The sequence below is a fragment of the Puma concolor genome, chromosome A2, assembly GCF_028749965.1.
Source record: "Puma concolor isolate L17-30 chromosome A2, mPumCon1.1.hap2, whole genome shotgun sequence".
Taxonomy (NCBI): domain Eukaryota; kingdom Metazoa; phylum Chordata; class Mammalia; order Carnivora; family Felidae; genus Puma; species Puma concolor.
This window is the reverse complement of record NC_141668.1, coordinates 145233072-145247260: the sequence shown is the minus strand read 5'-3', so window position 1 is coordinate 145247260 and position 14189 is coordinate 145233072. Positions and strand designations below refer to the sequence as shown.

General features: G+C 50.9%; 1 protein-coding gene and 1 long non-coding RNA gene across 11 annotated transcripts in view; one reads left to right on the top strand and one right to left on the bottom strand.

Moving 5' to 3' along the window:
• The window catches only part of FAM3D (FAM3 metabolism regulating signaling molecule D), a 34193-nt gene that overhangs the window by 19364 nt on the left and 640 nt on the right, over window positions 1-14189 (bottom strand). For 3 of the 9 annotated variants that reach the window (XM_086697798.1, XM_025916262.2, XM_086697799.1), the window contains exons 1-2: window positions 2602-2733; window positions 771-821 (exon numbers count right to left, since the gene is read on the bottom strand). In XM_086697798.1, coding sequence (XP_086553924.1) covers window positions 771-783 — 13 coding nt within the window. In that variant the 5' untranslated portion in view covers window positions 784-821; window positions 2602-2733. Of the gene's footprint in view, window positions 1-770; window positions 822-1658; window positions 1786-2219; window positions 2292-2601; window positions 2734-2921; window positions 3018-7947; window positions 8053-12211; window positions 12311-14189 lie in introns of those variants that run through there. The other 6 variants (XM_086697791.1, XM_086697792.1, XM_086697797.1 and 3 more) reach the window with 6 other exon arrangements.
• Window positions 1299-5686, top strand: LOC147583573 (uncharacterized). Of its 2 annotated transcripts, none has more exons than XR_015248348.1 (3): window positions 1299-2005; window positions 4750-4884; window positions 4975-5686. It is a non-coding gene; the product is annotated as an uncharacterized LOC147583573 (long non-coding RNA). The 2 variants fall into 2 exon arrangements; XR_015248347.1 differs by lacking the exon at window positions 1299-2005 and adding an exon at window positions 2736-2859.

Below are 14189 nucleotides of genomic sequence, written 5' to 3'. Positions count from 1 at the left end.
CAGGGCTCAGGTCTGTGGGAGTCCCTCATCTTCTGGGGTGCAGTGTGACTGTAGGCACCCAGAATTCTCCCTGGGTATTATATTGTTAGGGCACCAGGAGAACAGCTTTTACATACATTATTTCAGTTCATCCTCACAATAAACTTCTGTGTTACATACTATTGACTATCCCCATTTTACAGATGAGGAAACTGAGGCTCAGAGAGGTGGTCACTTGGCTGGTAAGTGACAACGGTGGGGTTTGAACCCAGGGAAGTAAGCTAACTCTAAAATTTGTGCTCTTCCCTACAGCTGTTTGGGAATATAGATGAATTGTGTCCATTTCTTACTTGGTGCCTCAGTTTCCCTATTTGTACAGACAGAGTATAGCATGAGGGCGTGGATGAGAAGGCAAAAGCTACTCCTTGTGCCCAGCCCCATGATGTGAGGATTCTAGACTAGCCCTCCTTGAGACAAATATTTTGTCCCTAATTTCCTACCAGGATCAGATATTTCCAAAACAGGGTCACTCCCTGTGATCCCAGCCAGATGGGATCATCGTGCCAAGCTTCTCTGGTCCCTCAGCCGAGAGGCAGGAAGTCTCCTTTTCTCCTCTTCCAGGCTCCCCCTGGATGGGTTTCCTCCTGGAATTCTGGCCTGACCATTTGAGAGCACATATGGCCAAACAACCTGGGAGTCTAGGACTGCCTGCACTGCTGATCGAAAAATGATTCCCAAATCGATTTCAGACCTCAGCCTTGAGCCTAAGAATCCTCAGAGCCTGACCCTACCTGACACTCTCATCTTGTCCAGGTGAGGAGTGGCTTGGGGTCAGTGTTAGCCTGTGGAGAGAAGGAAATCAAATTGGAAACTGGCACCTGGGGTCTGAAAACAAATAAGGCTGACAATTAGGGACAGGTACCTCGAACTGAGGAGATCACAGACCTTTCGGTTTGGTTCCTCACCATCTGCCAACTGTTCCCTCTCTGCCTCCACCTCTCCTTCACTTTTGTCCCTAGAACTTTATTCAATTCAGCATGTCTTTTTTGGTGCAGACATTGGCCAGTGGAGGAAGGTGAAATCGGCCAGCCACTGTCTCTTGGAGGGCTGGCTTATTCACTCATCCATCCATTCATCCTCCCTCCCTCCCTCCCTCCCCTTCCTTCCTCCCTCCCTCCTTTCTTCTTCACTCCCTCCTGTCTTTCCTTCCTTCCTTCCTTCCTTCCTTCCTTCCTTCCTTCCTTCCAGCTAGCCGAGAGACATTGAGCTTGAGCTAGCTAGCCCTAGTCAAACCAGCAGGAAGACAGAAGCTCGAGTGAGCTCGAGTGAGAGTACCAAAATGAAGAGTAATAAGGACTCTCCCATGACAGCTGAGTTTGCACAGGGTGCTATATATGCAATTGAATCCTCCTTGAATTCTCACACTCCCCCATTTTAGGGGTAGGTAGACCAAGACTCCTTATGGTTAAGCCCAGGATTATTCAGATTGTAAGGATGGGAGTCAGAATTTGGATGCAGGTCTCCACTGCCCAATCCCCACAGGGTCCCATTGCCAGTGCTTTTGTCTCAGGAGAGTCGAAATTGGGGTTTCCTCCCTTCTTGAGACCTGGGCACGGGTAGGGTTGTCCTTGGCCCCTCCTCCTTTCCCCTGTGCCACCCCCCAAGTGCTGGGCAGTTACCAGTGATTTGGCAGCTTTGAAGACCCCCAGTAAGTCTCTAGAGACAGAATGGAGGGGAGGGCAGGGCTGGTGGTAACTGTTCCACGTCTGTGACCCGCTGCAGCCAGCTGGAGGGGCCCTGACCTCAAGGACTACTCCCACCACTCTTCCTGCCCCTCCCATCCCAGAATCTTCTTTATCATAAGAATCTATCTCAACAGACATGGTCTCCAAAGTCCAACTGTCAAGGACCCAGATAAGAGACAGGAGGCTTGAGGTCTGCCACTGAAGCAGTGGGCTGCGTCAGTCCTTGACATTTAAACAAGAGCAAGCACTAGTGCAAATCTGCATTTCCTTTTGTTAAGCAGGTATAAAACCGCTCCCCTCCCCCCACTCTGGCCCTGCCTTCCAGGTCCTTCCAGGTGAGAGAAGTGAGCCGTGCCTGACACCACCCACAGAGATTTTGTGGGACTTTAACTTCCTGAAATTCAAATTACCACCCCCCCCTTTTTCTCCAGATACAAAAGCATGTTATGCTTTTGAATGTTCATAGGATGTGACCTATAGTGAACAGTGACTTACAGAGAGCCCAGGCCAGAGATGAGGCTGGCAGGACATTCTGTGGGATCCCCATCTGTGGAGGCTCCAGGAGAGCTGGGGGCCCAGCCGGATGGAAGGAAGTATGAGGACAGGGTCAGATAGATGAGGTGGCACAGATGAACAGATACTGATATTCGCAGACAGCGAGTCAGAGACAGAGCTTGGAGACAGCAAGGACAAGGGGACAGGGAGCTGGCAGAGATATAAAGAGAGGAAGAATGAGACAGGGACAGAGGACGAGAACAGATAAAGGGGCAGAGGTAAAGAGCAAATACTCACAACATGCACTTACCCAGATTCGAAGGGAGAAAGAGTGCCATTCAGAAAGACACAAGAAAGATAGGACAGAGGCTGGGGCACATACCTGGCAGGGGGCTAGCTTCTCGCTGGCATGCCCATGCCAAGCAGGGTTCTGGCTTCAGGGTGGGGGTGGGGAGGGGCGGGGCAGCTCTTCCAGCTGGACGTGTCCACTCTGCACCTGCAGGGCTCTCCAGTCTCCTGAGTCCCTGGCCGGCTCACCCTGGCAGCCCGTGGGTGCTCTGGAGACTCCAGCTCCAGAGTCGCGGGCTCCGGGACTGGACTACTGGCGGCGGGGAGGGAGGAAGACCGGCCCTTGGGACGGGTACGCAGGGTGGGGCAAAAATTCCCTCTGTAGCCACCCAGACCCAAAAGTCTCTTTCCTACCTGTTCTTGCGAGATTTGTCTGTCACAACCTGTTATTCAGGTTACGTAGCTGTGGGGCAAAGGTGCAGGGAGAGAGGTCTTCCTGCCCTTGCATGCTGGCTTGAGGCCTAGGCACACATATGGTGGCTCCAGGGTGGTCACAAGGTCAGGGGGGTGGGAGGGTGGAAAGTAGGGGATGGGGGAGGAGAGGTGCGGAGTAGGAGGGCAGAGCCCCTTTTTCACCCTCGAGGTCCTTGAGCCTCTCCCTTTGTCCTGCCCCTCCCCTTGAGCCCCTTTGGACTGGTTGCAGTTCTTTTGCATAAGCCCCAAGCATGGTTTTCTTTTCCAAGGCAGGCCTTATCTCCTGTAGGTCTAGGGCAATGCTGAGCACGGAGGAGGTGCTCCATGAATATTTTGGGACTGAATGAACTCCATTCTTGCCTAGTCCTGAAAGGTTAGGACAGTTAAAGTTCAGAGAGGACAAGTGACTTGTCTAAGGTCACACAGCCAATTGTGGATTTCCTTTCTGAAGCATTCTCTGAGCACTCATGGCAAGGCAGGCTGTGCATTAGGCAGGGGTGTATGGCTATGAGCAAGATACACTCTGGAGTGTTCCTGGGCCTTTGCACCCCTAGTCCCTGTCTGTACACCGTTCCTCTGCCTCTTTGCCTGGAACACTCATACTTATCGTCGGGTCTCAGTGTAGGAGTCACTTCCTCTGGGAAGCCTTCCTGGACCCTCCACATCAAGGTGAAATACCTACATGTGGTCCTGGAGGAGGGGACACTTGTCATGGCACCTCACCCTGTCGTAAGGGGCTGGTCAGGGAGAGCACTGTGATTTCTTTGTGATTGGTTCAGAAGGGGGCATGTGACCCAAGCAAGACTAATTAGAGTTTTTCCTGGGACAGATGTGTGGAAACTGGAGAGAAAGAAGCTATTTTTTACCAGGTTACTCTAAGCTAGCCATCTGTGAGTCTGGGGCCATTGTAACACATCACCCCCTGCTGTGGGCAAGTCCCGCCAGAAGGTGTAAATGCCAGGGCTGAGTAGTGGGGCATACTTGAGAGAATCAGGGAGGAAAAAGTCTGTATTGTCAGGAAAGAGGATGGACTTTGGGTCCATTGGACACACCTGGGTTAGTCACTCAATACTTGTGTGCTTTGGGGCACATCTCTCTGGGCCCCAATTCGTCCTTTGTGAAATGAGGGTGATGCTATCTACATGTCCCGAAAGGGGTGTCAGGCAGAGAGGCTGTCTGCCTACAAGGGTTTTGCTGGCCTGTTGGCCCCACTTGCCCCGATGTTTCCTCCTAGCACCCTCCTTGGCAGGATTCTACTCGGATGTTTACTTTTCCTACGAAACCAAAATGTCATCACAGCCTGCTTGTTTGTGACATTCCTTAATGGCCCTCTAGGAGCTGGGAAATCAGCTTCTTCCTGTTTCCTGGAGCCCTCTTTACTCAGGTGCCTTGGAGCTTAACCTTTGAGCTCTGTCCCAGAGCCAAGATGAACGGAGGAGGGGTTACTCTCTATCCAGTCTAGGAGGGTTGAGGAAAGCACCTTGATTGGAAAGCACTTATTTCAAGTGGGTATTTCCCCTGCTTAAACCTGGTCTATGGTCCCGAAATCTCTCAGGATGAAGGCCAAAGTATCTCACGTGGAGGCCTTGGATGATTTTAACCCTGGCACGAGATTGACCTTACCAAGCTCATCATCTGCTGTCCCCACTTTGCTTTCTGCTCTAGACACTCAGAGCTGCCCTGAATGAGGCTCTCTCTCCCCCTCCAGCCTCACACATGCTGTTCTCTCTATGTGGACTGCTCTCCCCTGACTCATCCACTTGGGCAGCTTTTCCTTGTCCTCAGGTCCTTACCCAAGCAGCCCTTTGCCGTTGGAAAGACAGAACCTGGAAGCTGTTTCCTAGCTCATCCCAAGGACCCAGGCTCAGCCAACAGTCACTCCTGAATCAGCCCTGAGCCACAGGTAAAATGGAAAGAGCTCTGCAAACAATGCTCTGCATTTTCCCTGGCTTGGGCGTTAGCCACGGGTTCAACTTCGCTCTCTGATCTTCAGGTCATTTCCAAGGAGGCATGAACTTGAGGCCAGATACGGAGCTCGGAGAAATCAGATTGCAGTTAGCACCAACTGTTGCTTTATGGCTGCACTTTTATTTGCTTTAGCCCTTCATCTTTTCCGGCACCTGCTGGCAATCAGGTTTCCTCCTCTCTGCCCGGAACCATACCTCAAATTGCTGCCCAAATTCTGGAGCAGGGAAAAACCCGTTTAGATACACCTGGGAGAAGAAATGGCGAACACATGGTGTGTGTGCGGCCTCTCATCCTCCTGTGACCGTGGAAGACATCAACAACCCATACTGATCTCGGCTTCTGAGTCTTTTCTACGTGCAGGGCACCTGGGCTGCTCAGTCGGTTAAGCGTCCGACTCTTAACTTTGGCTCAGGCCATGATCTCATGGGTTCATGAGATTGAGCCCCACATCGGGCTCTGAGCTGACAGCCTGCTTTGAGATTCACCCTCTCCCTCTCCATTCTGCCCCTCTCCCACTCACCCATGGGTACACACTCTCTCTCTAAATAAACTTTTAAAAAAGAATCTTTTCAATGTGCTGCTTTAAGCAGAAGCAATCAATTTCCACTGCTGTCTTAGAGATTTACTGAAGAAGAAAATAGCAGACACTCGCCATTCTAGGAAATACCGTTAGTGTGATACCCCACCTGAGGGGTTTCTCTTGGCTCCCCTGGGTCAGGCTGGGAGAGTCAGGGAGTTAATTTCCCTAGGAGCAGCTCTCAGCTAGTATGGTTGAGAGTCTGAGGACCCTACCCTGGCTTTCTCATCTTAGGTATTTTTTTTTTTTTTTATAAATCTTTTTTTAAGTTTACTTATTTATTTTTGAGACAGAGAGAGAGAAAGCAGGGGAGGGGCAGAGAGAGAGAGGGAGTCAGAGAACCAATCCCAAGCAGGCTCTGTGCGGCCAACACAGAGCCTGATTCGGGGCTTGAACCATGAACTGTGAGACCATGACCTGAGCCAAAACCAAGAGTTGGAGGCTTAACCAACTGAGCCACCTAGGTGCCCCTAGGTGAGTACTATGGGCTGATTGTGTCCCCCGCAGATGTATATGTTGAGGTTCTACCCCTCAGGACCTCAGAATGTGACCTTATTTGGAAATGGGGTCATTGTAGATCTAATTAGTTACGGTGAGGTCAATAGGGTGGGCCCCTAATCCGATAGGACTGGAATTTTTCTTTTTTTTAATGTTTATATATTTTATCTTGAGAGAGAGAGAGAGTCCCAAACTGAAAGCGAGAAGCCCCACATGGGGCTCAGACTCATGAACAGTGAGATCATGACCTGAGCCTAAATTGAATCAGATGCTTTACCAACTGAGCCACCCAGATGCTCATGACTGGAATTTTTCTGAAAAGGAGAAATTTGGGTGCAGAGATCCACACAGAGAGAGTGCCGTGTGAAGACTGGAGTCACACTGCCATATGCTGTGGAACTACCAGAAGCTGGGAGACAGGCTTGGACAGCTTCTTCCCAAGCACCTCCAGGGGCAGTGTGGCCCTGCCGACACCTCGGGGTCAGACTTCCAGGCTCCAGGACTGGGAGGCCCAATACACTTATGGCAGCCCAGGCTGTCTCAACAGGGGCCATATCCGAGGTGGCTCCCTGGCTGTTGCCCATAGTTCCACTAAAGAACGGGCCTCAGTGGCCCACAGTAACCTGCTGGACACAGCACCCTTTATGGGGTCCTTCCCTTCCCTGTCTCACCATCTGTCCCATCCCCTGCCAGTGCCACCTGGGAGCTCTCCCCAAATAAACTACTTTCCTTGAATCTTTTTCTTAGGGTCTACCTCTGAGGAAACCAACTCAAAATGGTGTAAGATGGACCTGTTCTTCCCTCCCCTTGAGCTTACCTGTGTGGGGCCTCCTGGCTCCCCACAGCACCACCCTTCTCCCCGCTTCTGACCACGGCTCTCCCAAAGACCTAGCCCCACCTGTGATGGGGTCTCTCTTCCTCCTCTTTCAGGCCCACCTGGGCCTTCTCACCTGGGAAGCCCCCTCACTTTCCCATCACCTCTGCCTGGGAGTGACAACCTGTGTCATCCTACCCCAAGGAGGGCGAGCCCTCATCCGGCCACCTCCACCTCTTCCTGGAAGCATGTTTTTCTGACTTTTCTTCTTGCCTTAACCCCAGCCCCGGGGGAGCCCCTCTGTCAGGAGAGAGGGGCCAGATTTTTCTCAGTGAGCTCTTGAGAGCCAAACTTGCTTGAGCTAATAATAAAAATAATAAACTATCAACAAAATAACACAACTAGCTACCATTTATTGAGTGCTTACTGTGCAGCTGGAATTAGGCTAAGAATTTTATGTATCTGTCTCGCCAAATCTCCATGGCAACCCTGTGAGTTGGAAACTACTGTCTCTTCTTCTCAGCGGAGGAAGCTGAGGCCTGAAGGGGGTGGGTGACGTGCCCGTGGTCTCCCAGCTGTGGTAGCAGAGGGGAGATCCACACCACCAGCTGCAGGAAGCAGATGGTGACAACACCGGCGGCTGGCAGGTCTCAGGCAGGCTCACACTCACCAAATCCCAACAAGGAAGGGAACTGGGTCCAACAGGGGTTCTGTGTGCCTGGGACTAAGGCTTGACTCAGGAAAAGGAGGTATTTTAACTGGAACCCAAAGGATAATTCTACACCAGGAGAGGGTCCTAACCTCAGGCCACTGAGGGCTCACATTTTCCTTCATGTGAGTAACTGAATCTTTGGCGCAGGGAGGGCACACACGAGCCTTTGTGCAGCCACTCTGTGACCTCCGTCCATGACTGATCTAATGAAGCAAGCACAGCATTTTTCTGGCTAGGAACAGAGGGGGCTCAGACTGACTCCCACCAGTCTCCTGGGGCTGGCACATGAGATTTGTCATCCTTGGAGTGGGGACTTCTCAGGGGGGAAAAGGGCCAACCTGACTTGGAGCTGGGTCCTCTCCACAGCATGGGCCTTCTGGAGCCAGAGGAGACATACTGGATGTGACAGAAGCCTCTTTCTTCTCTCGGACAAGCCTGAGACAGCACACGGTCGTGAGCTGAGCAGGTCTGAGGCTTCTGAGTCTGCTTGGTCAGGAGTTATTTGGGGATCTCTGTGATATCTTTTTGTTTTTAAAAGCCAACTCAGTCATTCATCCTACATTTCCTGAGGCTCTCTTCTGTGCCATCACAATGCTGGGGGGCCTGGGACAGAGCAGAGAACCAATCAAGTTCTCGCCTTCTGGAAATGCACAGCACAGCTGGGAGGGACAAGTATGTGGATGGTTACAGTGCAGTGGGCTAGGTGCTCTGGTAGGTGTTTCTCCAGGGGACTTCCTGGCTAGGAGGCTATCAGACAATGCTTCCTGGAGGATGTGGCATCTAGGCAGATAGAGTTCCCCTGGAAAGTGTTCCAGGCAGAGGGAGCAGCATGTGCAGAGGCTCAGAGGAGAGGTGGAACCTGATACTCTGATGGTAGAGACCAAAGTGAAGAGGGAAGGGGACTATTCATTAGAGCCTTAAGGATGAGGCTAATGTAATGACCTTGGGCTTTGTTCTCAGGGTCATGAGGGGGCCATGGGAAGAATTAAACGGGGCCAGTGATAAATCCTCAGCTCAGTGTGGAGAAGGTAGCACCTCCTCCAAGAAGCCTTCCCTGACCCCTGGCTCCTGGCCTTTCAGTGGAGAATCCTCCATAAGGCACCTTGTCATGCTTCATGGTCGGCCTGATTTGGAGGCCATCTTCCTCTCTAGGCTGTGACTCTTGAGGGCCTTCCTCATCAGGTCCCCGGTGCTACCACCAAGGCATAGCAGTTGTGCAGTAATTGTCATTAGAAGGAAGTGAGTGGCTTTCTGTTTGGGAAAGAAACTAGGGGAGAAACCATCCCAAACACACCAGAGCTTGCTCCCTCCACCCAGCTGTCTTCGTCCTTTACCCCACACTCAACAGTGCTCTCCAAAGTGAACTCTGTCCAGAGGATGGGCTCAGACTTTGGAATCTGAGTAGCCTCTTCTGGCTAAATGCAAACTCAGGCTATTTTCCTCGTCATCCTTGGAAATTCCGTGGAGTTTGTCTCCAAAGGCAGGGGGCGCTAATTACTCTTCCATGGGCTTCTTTCTGTTCGCCCATGGGGGCAGGATTCCTCACAAGGGACAAATTCCGCATGCTTGGGTGTGGGTGGTGGACGCTGCAGGGGGACAGGGGCCACAGTGCCTGAGGGAGACACTCAGCATGTAGACAAGAAGACTGAAGTCGAAGGACATGATGGAGTGGAAAAGAAGCAGAGACATGAAGATACTGAAAGTGACAGACATATTGACAGACACACATTCACTAGCATGTGGTCATTCGTGTGTGTGCACCGCCCCCCCCCCCCCAATGAGTCAGGTGCTTCTAAAAGTCCCACCTGGAACCAGGGGACATGTGTGGCCCTGCCCAGACCTGGTTGCCACTTGGCCTGAGTTTCCAGTCATCCCTGAAGGCTGTCCTGAATCCTGACCACGAGGTCCAGGCCTGGGAAAGGTAATCAAAGGAACCAGAGGCTGCCTTTCATCCTCTAAATTGTCCTTCTTGTAAGCCTCCGGTATTTATAGGCAATTATTGATCATGTCACCAATACAGACAGAAACCACAAATAAATCCTGTAAACAATAAGGATGGTGGCTTGAGCCATTTGTTCCAGTGACATTTATTTCAGAAGGAAATAAACCCATTGTTTCCATTATCGCCTGTTTTAATTTTATTTATTGATTTTTGATGGTCTTCTCCAGCTCCGGCTGGTGCTAGAATTACTGGGCCATGCAAGGCTGCACAGCAGGAGATGCGAGAAGGTGTGAGGACACACAGGAGGCCTCTTACTCCCCAAGTTCCTGGGATGTTTCCCAGAATAAGACAAAAACACATGTGCCGGCAGCTGCTCTGAGGTTTGCGTATTTTAACTAATTTAATCGTCAGCAGCTTAATGAGGAATTTGGGGAAACTGAGGCACAGAGCCTCAGGTCACAGCTGGTAAGAGACAGAGGGAGAAAAGGATCCCAGTGATGAGCTCAGGAGCCCTTTTGCATCACTTTGACTCCTCTAGACCAGGGTTCTGCAGTTTTCTGCAAAGGACCAGAGGAAATATTTTGGGCTTTCTGGGCCATATGTTCCCAGTCACAGCTACTGAACTCTGCCATTGTAGTGGGAAAGCAGCAGAAGGAGCAGTATGTAAATGAATGAACGTGGCTGTGTTCTAATAAAACTTTATTTATAAAAACAGGTGGCTGCTGGATTTGGCCATGGGCCTTAGACTGTTCGACCCTGATCTGGGTGTTGCACCCTCTTAGCCCAAGGGGGACACGAACCTGGAGCTCCTGAGCTTCAACCTGCCTGAGTTTGGCTCAACCATTGGTGGTGGTGAAGGAAGGTTTCTGTGGGATAAGAGACAGTTCCTACAATTCTGTTCCTCCTACCCAGCAGCCTGTGTCCTCCTCAGGAGTGGATCTACCAGCCCCCTGCTTGCTTAGGGCCCAGCCACCTGTCCTTGGACTTTCCTCCAAATTCACCCGACTGAATTATCACCTAAGGTGCTTTGTTCAGTGCCCGGCACTCAGGAGGTACCCAGGAAATAGCAGCTTTAGCCATATTTGCACCTTCAGGTTTGCAGAGGCTTCATCTGGCCCCAGGGATATCGAGTCTATATAATATGGTAGTTGAATGCAGGCTTTGGAACCCCAACTGCGCTCTGTCATGGGCTGTGGATATAGTCCTCTTAGCTTTAGTTTCCTTATCTATATGTGGCCACCACAATCCCTAATTTAGTAAAAATTAAATTCAAGAATACACCCCAAGCACAGTACCTGCTATGGACAGTGATGTTATTGAGCAAGTAGGCCCCCTTGCGCTCTGCCTTGGGGATGCACCTTTGCCTCCATCCTTCCTCCTGAGGAGGCAGAAATCCCTCCAGAACGAGAGAATAGTGTGCTCTGGATAGGCAATGGGTTCCTCCAGGCCCTGATAGAGCAGCAGGAGAAAGGAGGAGGTCACCTGGCCAAACATGCAGCCCTTCCCCTTCTTCAAGGGCGTAGGGTAATCTCAGGTTGTGGGGCCCTTCCCGCCTCCTCAAGGGGGTGGGGTAATCTCAGGCTGTGGGGCATCTTTGGGTACGTTAGGCGGAGAGGACAGTTTGTGCCACCAGAATTTCTCTTTGCTGAGAGTCTGGCTGTATGTCATTGGAGAGAACTATTGTATTAGGATGGACTGTCTGGAGCATCTGGGTTCATCCCCTGAGCCATGGCAGGCTTGCTGGTGGCCTGTCTGAATCTCTTCAGCAGGTCAAGCATGACAAAATTCACCTCAGACCCAGTGGGCAATTCTAATTCTTTCCAGGAGAGACAGCTGGCTCTTGGCCTCTTTGATTAATCAAGATGGTGGCCTCCACAATGAAGTCAATGGGGTTTTGGGAAGGCTTTGGGAGATAAATCTTCCCGAGAGATGTGTGGGATCCAGACATCTCTAAAGGAGAAATAATCTTAATAATAATCATAATAATGATTCTAATAAGTATTAATACTGTTAGTTGGCCAGTTTGGAGCCTGGTGTCCTTTCACTTAATGTTCCCAACAATATTGTGAGGCAAATTCTTTTGTTTTTTTTTTTTTTTAATGTTTATTTATTTTTTAGAGAGAGTGAGAGAGACAGAGTGTGAGTGGGGGAGGGGCAGAGAGAGAGGGAGACACAGAATCCAAAGCAGGCTCCAGGCTCTGAGCTGTCAGCACAGAGCTTGACATGGGGCTTGAACTCACGAACTGTGAGATCATGACCCAAGCCGAAGTTGGACGCTTAACCCACTGAGCCACCCAGGTGCCCTGTGAAGCAGATTCTTTTATTGACTTCATTTTTACCAGTGAGGGGCTTAGAGAGATTAAGTGATTTGCCCAAGGTCACCCAAGTGGAGCGACTGATGCAATATTGCCATCCATGACTTTACTAACTGTGATGAAATGAAGTAGGGGTGGCTGGAGCTAGACTGTGGTGGATGCCTGCTGCTTTGGTCGTCTTTCCAGCATCCATTTTCCCTTTGTCTGGTGCTCACCCTGATTTTCCTTTGGGAATCAAACTCCCTTCCTCTGCTCTCTGCTGTGCAGTTGGCTAGGGCTGGCCCCATTCCTGGCTCTAAGTGTGGCATGTGGCCCAAGCCTAACTCCATTTCATGGTCACAGAGATGGGCAGGCAACCCAGGCTGAGGAGATCAGAGCCCTCACAGGGCTTTTGACACACTTACCAGGAAAGAGGATCTGCCTTTCTGCTGGGATCGCTGACTTGAGTTGACTTAGAACTGGAGACGTTGATGGGTATCTGCCACTGTGTGGGAGCACCTTGCCTGAGAACAAAGCCACATGGAGGAAAGGATCCCACAGATAGAGTCAGAGTGCTGGGGATGTAACCGAGCTTCTAGATCCAGCCTTGCCTGAAGGCAGTATATCTCTGGACTTTTCCATATGTGAGCCAATATACATCCTTCATTTGTTGGGCTGGTTTGAGGGTTTTTGTTTTTGTTTGTTTTTGTTTTTTTTGTCACTTGTACCCAGAAGGGTACCACCTGATACACAAGGATTTTCTCATTTTCAGCCAAAGTTACAACCACAGACAGGTGAGGCAACTTGCCCAATGTAACACAGTCAGAAGAAAGGCAGAGCTGGGATTCAAACTCCAAAAGTGGTGCTCTTTCCACGACATGTACATCTTTGTCTCCCTGTGCTATGCCCTTGGGGAGCAGACCTTGACATTCCCACCTCTGTTTCCCAGGGCTTCCCAAAGCAAGGGATTGGCACCAAGCATAGCAAGTGTCTGCCCTTTCCACGAGGCCCACGCTGTGGGACACCAGGCTAGCTGGAGGCTGCCACCCCACTGCGGGCTGGTTGCTGCCCAGCCAGTATTAGACAGGCTGGTCTCACCTGAGAAGGAGCTGCCCAACCCAAACACATGTTGGCAAAGCATGGCTTCCAGCATTCCCCGCCTGAGGAGATAACCCTCGGCCTTGCAAGCTTCCAAATTCCTATTGGAGCGGTTGGGGGGGCTGTGTGTAGACAAGGAGGTGAGTTCAGAGAGAGGGGCGTGAATGGTGACCGTGTGACAGAATCTGTGCCTCGTCGCAGGAGACCAGCCCGTCTCATACTGGCGGGCCTGGCACGGCATCCGATGGGCAGTGGCCAGCCTGAATGGCGAGCTGCCGGACGCACCAGGGCAGACAGACAGAAGGACAGACTAGGGCAAACACTGGGTAAAGCCAAACTCCTCCTCACAACTATGCTCAGCCTGGGCATGAGCACCGCGCCATCCTCACCTCCCTTTGCAAGCGCCTGCCCCCTCCCTGCAGGACTGCCCCCCCTCGCCCCTCCTCTCTCTCCTCCTTCTCTTAGATCCTGCCAAATGCTCACCTCCCCTGCCCTCCTGCTCTGGCTGGCATTCCTCAGCAAATTTATGCTCAGAGAAGTCTGTCCTGACTCCTACCTCCTTTATGGTACATGTCCAGAGCATTTTGAAATGACTGTACAAATTGTTTTTTACCGGATGACTAGAGCCATACCTGTTTTTTAAAAATCCTGTCTTGTTAATCATCGTGTCCTTGTTTAACTGCCATGTAGGAAGTGCTCAGTTAATGCTCACTGAGTTAGCCTCCCGTACCGGCTCTGTTCCAGCCACAGACTTTGAATCCACCGAAGCAGAGAGGCAGTAGTACCTAGTGCCGGGGGCATACATTTTGCAGTGACATTGCTCAGGCGAGTTTTTGAGTCTTTCTGTGCCTTCGTTCCTCATCTGCAAAATGGGAGTGATAATGGTGCCTCCCTCACAGAGGTGATATGAAGATTAGATAAGCCCTAGATAGGACACAGAGCCTGGCACATAATAGATGCTCTTTTATGTGCTTTTGTGATTATTATCCTAGATGCCTAGACAGAGAACTACAGGGATTAATAGGGGATAGCCACACTTTCACTCCCATTTTACAGATAAGAAAACTGAGGTTTAGTGAAAGGAAGAGACTAGCCCAAAATTACACAGCTAGAAAATTTATCAAGACTACAACACCTTTGGGGCACCCAGGTGGCTCAGTCGGTTTTAAGTGTTCGACTCTTAATTTCGGCTCAGGTCAGGATCTCAGGGTCGAAAATGAGCCTTGTGTCGGGCTCTGTGCTGAACATAGAACCTGCTTGAGATTCTCTCTCTCTCTCTCTCTCTCTCTCTCTCTGTCTCCCTCT